Below are 7,726 nucleotides of genomic sequence, written 5' to 3'. Positions count from 1 at the left end.
TAAATCCTCCCAGTAAAACACACACACACACACACACACACACACACACAATAGAATACCTTCACAACAGACTAAGAGTTTAGACAATAAAGATTTTTATCTTACAGAACAAAGTCTAGAAATACGGAAATAAGTGGTTACAAGTGTGGTTTAGCAGCTCAAGAACACCAAGTATGCAGGTGGTTTTTTCCTATTTTTTCTATTCAACTATGTGCAGTGTGTCAGCTTTTCACCTTTTGATTTGTACCATTATAGTCGCAATCTTCACATAATCCCACTTGAGGGAAAAAGAAACGGTGGAGCTTTGTCTTCTTTTTTATTTTTTTAATATCTTTTAGTTGTCAATTGATCTTTTACTTACTTATATGTGGTGTTGAGGATTGAACCCAGGGACTCCGACGTGCCAGGTAAGCACCCTACCACTGAGCCACACTCCAGTCCAGAGCTTTGCTTTTTTTAAGTGGGAGTAAAATATTTCCTAGAAGCTGCCTTCCCTCCATTTCTGTCAAACTCTACACTACCCTCAAATGTCACTGAATCTGCGATTCAATATTATCTAGTATATAAAAATTGAACATCATTAGGTGGGAAAAACCAATGCCAAGTACAGCCAAGATATCCAAAAACTACTTGTTTACTTATTTATTTGATACTGGAGATCAAACCCAAGGGTGCTATACCACTGAGCTACATCCCCAGCCATTTTTAGTTTTTATTTTGAAACCTTAAAATAAAAGTTACTAGGCAAAAGTTACTCAGGTTCTTGTAAGTTGCTCAGGCTGGCCTTGAACTTGAGATACTCTAGCCTCAGTCTCAATTACTGGACTTCCGGGTGTGCACCATCACGCCCAGACCAAAGGCTATTTTTAACCCAACAAATCAGAAGACAATTACGGCTTTAAAAACTCCCAGGTTTAAACGGTCATTAACAATGGCCACTAACGATGGGTCTTAACTTCAACCCCCTTCAAGCCTCTGGAGGACACCTTCCGCGAGACCTTACTAAACATGATCCTTTGAGGCTTTTGCCCACATTAAATATGGCCACCAAGCTCCACTCTTTTTTACTACCTGATCTGAGGCGACAACTCTGTTCCCACGCCCAGTTCCGAAAGGGCCTCCTCCTGCGGGCTTGCGTTCTGAGTGCGCACGCGCGAAAGCAAGTCCTCTTCCGGGCAAAATGGCGATGGGCTTGATGTGCGGACGCCGGGAGCTTGTGCGCCTGCTACGGCCCCAGCGTCAGGTAAAGTTGTACCCAAACTGAGAGCCAGGATGCTGCCCTGCCCCCGCACCCTACGCCGGGGACAGGAGCAGCCGCTGACCTGGTTACCAGGATCTGAGTGTCATGACCTCGGGTTACGTCTTGGTCTCGGAGGGCTCGGTGGCCCCGTTATGTTGTCGGTTTCCAGGGATTACCTTACCCCGGGTCAAGTTCTCCGCAGCCTCGGGCCTGGACCCCGGAGTGGGTCTGCGGGAACTGAGGTCAGGAAACTCCTGCTTGAGCTCCACCCTATATGCCCCAGTTGCATGCCTTCAGGCCGGCAGTCTGCAAGAGTAGAGCAGCAACGTGCTCGCCTGGATGGCAAGCTGTCTGCTTCTTGACGGGTGATCCTAGTGAATACCCTGTGGCCTCACGCTGGGCCTCTGCTTCCAGCATAGACATTCCATTATCCTTTCATCTGATTAGTTCCACAGTATCGTAGAGTCCTCGCAGTGGCCGCGGAAACCGCTGAGAGAGGGGCTCCAGGTCCCAAGCCACCCGGGCTGCAGGCAGCCGCATTATGTCCTCCTCACAACCTCCAGCCACCGCTGCCTCAGTACCTCTGCCATTTCATTTGCAGAAGCCCAGGTAACGAGCCTTTGGTTCCTACTTCATGGATAGTTTTGTTTTGTTTTGTTCGAGGGGCAAGAGGAATATGTAGCAGGGTTCTTTCCCACGTTTCACCCAGCTTCCCAAAATATTAGCATCTGCTTGGAATGGATTTTTAACTCGGTGGGGAAATGATTGAAGTACATCAATAAGAGATTTATGTTATATTCAAGGTACTCTTTGCCAGAGTAATGCTAAGCTAATGATGGTAATATGAAAAATGACTCCAGGTTTGTGTATTAGGAAAACTATAATTTGCTAATAAATACATGATTTCATGGATGCTGTTTCTTTTTTCTTTTTTTTTTAAAAGAGAGAGAATTTTTTTAATGTTTATTTTTTTAGTTTTCGGCGGACACAATATCTTTATTTGTATGTTTTGCTGAGGATCGAACCCAGGCCGCATGCATGCCAGGCAAGCGCACTACCACTTGAGCCACATCCTCAGCCCCGAGGCGACCAAGTGGGGTTTTGGGTCATAAAAAGTGAATTGAAGGCTGAGGGTGTAGTTTAGTGGTAGAGCACTTTCCTGCATGCAAGAGACCCTGGGTTTAGTCCCCAGCCCTGAAAAGAAAAACAGTTCAGTTAAAAAAAAAAAAAAAAAACTGATTTGATTTTAAAGATAAATTGTGTGATAGTTTATTTCAACATATGGGGGAAATTGTAATAGTGATAGATGACTGAAGTTCAGGAAACAGTGATTTTGAGAAGTAACTTCCCAGGATGAAAAGAAGTCATGAATTCTTACTTTAAATAATTTATCTTCCTCCCTAGTAGTAAAAAATATGTCCTTTTTAAGCATGAATTCTGTGGACATTGTAAGCCAACCTGGGAGAACAAGAAAAGGAGTCGAGAAAACAGAATCTAGTATTTATTATCATAGAGGACCTCACTTTCTGTGAGTCCTATTTAATAAATACACCCATGGCTTCCTTTCACATAGGTCCAAGTACCTCCTGTTGTTCCTGCAACTCCTTCACCCACAGCAGTACCTGAGGTGGCTTCTGGAGGAACTACAGATACAATCCAAGCTGTTGCAGAACAGAGCTTCGCTGAACTGGGACTAGGGTCATACACTCCAGTGGGATTGATCCAGAACCTCCTGGAATTTATGCATGTTAACCTGGGCCTTCCTTGGTGGGGGGCCATTGCAGCATGTAAGAAAAATATATCCTGGACACAGGTAGAATGGGGACCTAGGGATAGAACCTTAAAGATGGCATTTCTGTGAGAAGATTAAGGAAATAGGTGCAGGAATATAAGAGTCAAACAGATAATTCAAGTGAATGGTACAGGTTCATGAAGCTTAGGTACACTCTATTTTTATTTCCTGAAGAGCATTATAAAGTGGCTTAATAATCTAAGATTCAAGAAGTATAGATATTTGAACATGAGCAGGGAGTTGAAGTAAGAGGGCCTTATTAACAGTGATGCAGCTACCCTGGTTTAAGAGAATAGTCTGATCAGGCACTGAAACTCCCAAATTAGGAAGGTAACCACGTTCCTCTTGTTAAGGTTTAAATTATGCTTTGAATTCTGTTTCTTTCTACACCTTGCTCCTTAAATTATCTCCTCTCTCCTGTGTCTTCAACTTACTTCTGAGTTCTGGGCCCTTTGGGCATGAGTCACAGTATAGAAAAGGCTGAAATAAGAGAGACTTTTATCATTGAGGACTTAAAGAAATCTTCAACCTTCTAACTACAGAAGTGCTTTAACTTCGTTTTAATTCTAGTTTGTGTTTTTCAGGTACAGTCCTTGCCCGCTGCCTCGTTTTTCCTCTCATCGTGAAGGGCCAGCGAGAGGCAGCCAAGATTCACAACCACTTGCCAGAGATCCAGAAGTTTTCCACTAGAATCAGAGAGGCCAAGTTGGCAGGAGACAATGCTGAGTGTAAGTCAGTTACAGTATGAATGTGAGAGGACCACATTTGCAGACATTCTCCTAGGGGAAAGAGACAACCTAAACTAGGAATTGCAACATTTGGGCAAATTCTAAAGATTTACTGTTTCTCAGGCCTAACACTTTCAGGGACTGTCCAAGGTTAATTAGAAATTTCATGGGCCAGGTGTTCACCCTCACCGACATAACTGTTAGCCCAACCATTAATTGTGCCTCACCTCCCAGTTTACAGGGCCTCCTCGGAGATGACACTTTACCAGAAAAAGCACGATATTAAATTCTTTAAACCCCTCATTCTGCCTCTGACTCAGGTGAGCAAAAACATTTCCCTCCTTATTTCATCAAATGGCCTTCTCTGTATTTTCCATGCCCCAGACCTCCACAAAAGCAGTTGGTAGTGATATACATGGCTTTCAGTGATGGGGTACTGAAAATGTCCCCTCTTTTAAAGTTTGCTGACACTGCTTATCCTGTGTAATAGGCACCAGTCTTCATCTCCTTCTTCATTGCCTTGAGAGAGATGGCCAACCTTCCTGTGCCCAGTATGCAGACAGGTGGCCTCTGGTGGTTCCAGGATCTCACTATATCTGATCCCATCTACATGTTACCGATAGTAGTCACTGCTACAATGTGGGGTGTCCTGGAGGTAAGCCCAAGTTGGCCAAGTACCAGGCCTGCAACATAAATTGGGAGTAGGGAGTAAAGTGGCTGGAAATTTCCCTGGAGAAATAGTCAGTGGGTAAGACCAGATTACTAAAACTGACATACGTTCAAAACTCCTTTTCTCTGCTCCCTTGTTTTGTTTTTGGCAGCTAGGTGCTGACACAGGTGTGCAAAGTTCTGACCTTCAGTGGATGAGAAATGTTATCAGAGTGATGCCCCTGGCAGTCTTGCCCATAACCATCCACTTCCCCTCGGTAGGTAATGGCTTAGGAAATGACTCCAAGTCCTCCCATCTAGTCCAGCCACCAGGAATGCAGTCTCTGAAGACCTTCCCTTTATTCTCACCTAGGCAGTGTTCATGTACTGGCTGTCCTCCAATATGTTTTCCCTGGGCCAAGTAGCCTGCCTCCGGATTCCAGCTGTACGCACTGTACTTAAAATACCCCAGCGTGTTGTGCATGACCCTGACAAATTACCTCCCCGGGAAGGCTTCATAAAGAGCTTCAAACAAGGTAAGGACATGAAGAGGGGAAAGTGGTCTAAAAAAATGGGAATGGGACTAACAGTTGAGCTCCTCCTTACCCAGGCTGGAAGAATGCTGAAATTGCACATCAGCTCCGTGAGCGTGAACGACGCATGCAGAACCACTTGGAGCTAGCAGCCAGGGGTAAATAATCCTTTCAGGCTAAATTCTGCCTTACAATTCTTCTTTTTCTTTGCTCATTGAGATTTATTTTCTCTTCCTCCAGGTCCCTTACGGCAGACCTTTACCCACAACCCTCTACTACAGCATGAAAAGAATCACCCTCCCAAAACCCCCAGCAGCAGCAGCAGCAGCAGCAGCAGCAGCAGCAACAGCAGCAGCAACAGCAGCAAACCAAAGTCAAAGCAGCCCTGGCGTGACACACTTGGCTGACTTGTGTTCCCTGCTCATTCTGTCAGAAACTCTTGTCTCCTCAAAGAACCATCCTAAAGACAGACTTGATGCTTTGTCCTTGTATCAGGCCTAGGAACTGTAGGATGTGGAGATGTTCATTTAAAAAACTGATTCCACTACAAACTCTTATTCCTGCATATAAAAGTACAGGGGAGCCAAGCAATCTTCCTTTCCACAGGATTAGGAAACCTCTGTACTACATGCTGCTTCCTTATATTTTATTAAACAGAGAAATGGATTGTGTACTTCAGAGAAATGAATAGGTTGGGTCAAGATTCTTTTGATAGCCCATGTATCTGACCGTTTTTACCTGGCATTAAGACCTTACACTTCTACCCTGTGTGTGTGTTCCAGCCATATTTGCATTGTGGTCATAGAGAAATGACTGATAAGAATGTATCTGAGAATTTTGACCACATTTCTTGATAACCTATACAATTTCCATTTCCATCAAGAAATAGATTACTAGATTTTTAGTGAAAATTAAGGTGATGTTTTTATGCAAAAACTTAACATCTTTCTACAACAGTTCTCTTATTTGTGTAGAGGTTGTTTTTATCAGCTTCCAATAGCTGGCTTGAAAGGAAAGAAATTGTTTTGGGTCTGTCTATACTTAGGCTAATGGGAGCTGTCCCAAAGACATTGTATAAAATGAAGCCATTCAAACTTTTAGGAACATAACCCTTTTATTATTGTTCAGCACCTATGACAGTTTCATATCTCTCTAAAGGGAGACAAGGTTGGAGCATTGTTGGCCCTTTTAAAGGAAAAGATAAGTAGGTAGTCACACCCAGAGGTGCTCCTGGAACAACAGTGCCACACTACAGTCTGCTTTATCATCCATTTACAAAGTCTGGAATAATACGTAGCAAAACAAATAAATTACTTTGTCATCTCTAAAATGCAAGTTCAAAGGTTGAAGCTGCCTAGACCAGACTCCTGAATGTCGCCTCCAAAGAAGTGAGCTGTACTTCTCAGCTCCCTTGGCTTTAGCCCCTGCTTTCCACATCTCAGGATTTAGTAGTATTTAGTTAGATTTAGGATCTTGTTGCTTGGGTATTTCTGCATCTTCCAAATCCATTTCTGCAGCAACTGACATACACAGGACCTGGAGGTACCATGTGGCAGATGCTACAAAGAAAAAGAATTTTTTGAGTTAAAAGTGGGAAGAGGTCAACTGGGTGAAGTTCAAGTAGCACTTAAGGCATATGGTTAATAACAGGAGGGGGCTATGGCAAAGATGACTTGGGAGTCTAGATTTGCAAAAGAGGCCGAAACCTGGCTATCAAGTAGCTGAGTGACCCAAGGACCCAAGGCTTACCCAAAGTTCTTCGGAGGCAAAGAGGTCGTTTGTCTTCCGGCACTCTGATGATAAGAAAGTAAAAGGGCAAGCCCGAGAGGGCAATGCCAATGCCGATGAGGGAGTTGATTGTATCACTGTAAAGTGGAACAGCCACCAGGAAGACGGTACAGAGGCAGAAGACAATGGGGAAGAAAATGCTGAGCTAGGGGCACAGAAGAAACTAGGAGTTAGCTCAAGATTCTTGACAACCAGTATAACCCACCTCCCAAAAGACCAAAGCACTGAAGGATTAGGGATAAAGCTCAGTAGTGGAACACTTGCCCAGCATGCCCAAGGCCCTGAGTTCAAGTCTCCAGCACTACACAGAGCAGTAAGCCTTCTTTCCATCATCTCAACACAAAACTACCATCAAGTCCCAGGCAAAGGTTTCTGAGTGAACTGTCCTGTAAGAATTCCCTTTGCTGGGTGTGGTGGCACAATCCTATAATTCCACCCACTTGAGAGGCTGTAGCAGGAGGTAAGGAGTTTGAGGCCAGCCTCAGCAACTTAGCAAGACAGTAAATCAAAAAAAAAATTTTTTTAAACAGACTGGGGATATGGCTCAATGGTTAAGCATCCAGTTTAAAAAAAAAAAAAAATCTGGGCATGGTGGTGCACACAACTTGGAAGCCTGCAGCAGGTGGATCACAAGTTGGAGGCCAGCCTGGGAGATTTAGCAAGATCGTGTCTCAAAATACAAAAAGGAGCAGAGATAGTAAAGTGCCTCTGGGTTCAATCCCCAAAGAAGGAAAGAAAAATGCTTCAGATAGAGCAGAGGTGGGTTGGAGGTAAGTTACCTTGAGGGGACGAGGTCGATCAGGCTCCTTCCAGCGTAGATAGAGCTGACCCACAATAGAAAGTCCCACAAAGAACCAGTAGCTGAAGCTGTAGTAGTTAATGAGCTGGAAGATGTCCTCTACACACAAGTAGATCAGTGCCATGATACCCTATAAGTGCAAGCCCAAATTAGCTCCAAAGTGCTTTTTCATCCCTGTTGACTCTCAAGTTTTGTCCT

General features: G+C 44.0%; 2 protein-coding genes across 6 annotated transcripts in view; one reads left to right on the top strand and one right to left on the bottom strand.

Annotated features, from left to right (window-relative positions):
• Positions 1 to 1,083: 1,083 nt before the first annotated feature.
• Positions 1,084 to 5,607, top strand: Oxa1l (OXA1L mitochondrial inner membrane insertase). 2 transcript variants are annotated; one of them, XM_013364502.4, is made up of 10 exons: positions 1,084 to 1,243; positions 1,688 to 1,849; positions 2,814 to 3,027; positions 3,617 to 3,760; positions 3,995 to 4,080; positions 4,251 to 4,415; positions 4,582 to 4,686; positions 4,782 to 4,944; positions 5,019 to 5,099; positions 5,182 to 5,607. In XM_013364502.4, exons 1-10 carry the CDS (start codon positions 1,181 to 1,183, stop codon positions 5,346 to 5,348), a joined length of 1,350 nt encoding a protein of 449 aa, XP_013219956.2. In that variant the 5' UTR covers positions 1,084 to 1,180; the 3' UTR covers positions 5,349 to 5,607. The 2 variants fall into 2 exon arrangements, with proteins under 2 accessions (XP_013219956.2, XP_077906477.1); XM_078050351.1 differs by lacking the exon at positions 5,019 to 5,099.
• A 429-nt stretch (positions 5,608 to 6,036) lies between these two features.
• Slc7a7 (solute carrier family 7 member 7) overlaps positions 6,037 to 7,726 on the bottom strand; it is a 58,869-nt gene continuing 57,179 nt past the window's right edge. For all 4 annotated transcript variants that reach the window (XM_021735595.3, XM_078050350.1, XM_040276320.2 and 1 more), the window contains exons 8-10: positions 7,509 to 7,658; positions 6,691 to 6,874; positions 6,037 to 6,500 (exon numbers count right to left, since the gene is read on the bottom strand). In XM_021735595.3, coding sequence (XP_021591270.2) covers positions 6,397 to 6,500; positions 6,691 to 6,874; positions 7,509 to 7,658 — 438 coding nt within the window. In that variant the 3' untranslated portion in view covers positions 6,037 to 6,396. The remainder of the gene's footprint in view (positions 6,501 to 6,690; positions 6,875 to 7,508; positions 7,659 to 7,726) is intronic.

The sequence above is a fragment of the Ictidomys tridecemlineatus genome, chromosome 5 (assembly GCF_052094955.1).
Source record: "Ictidomys tridecemlineatus isolate mIctTri1 chromosome 5, mIctTri1.hap1, whole genome shotgun sequence".
NCBI lineage: Eukaryota > Metazoa > Chordata > Mammalia > Rodentia > Sciuridae > Ictidomys > Ictidomys tridecemlineatus.
This window is presented reverse-complemented; position numbering and strand designations above follow the sequence as displayed.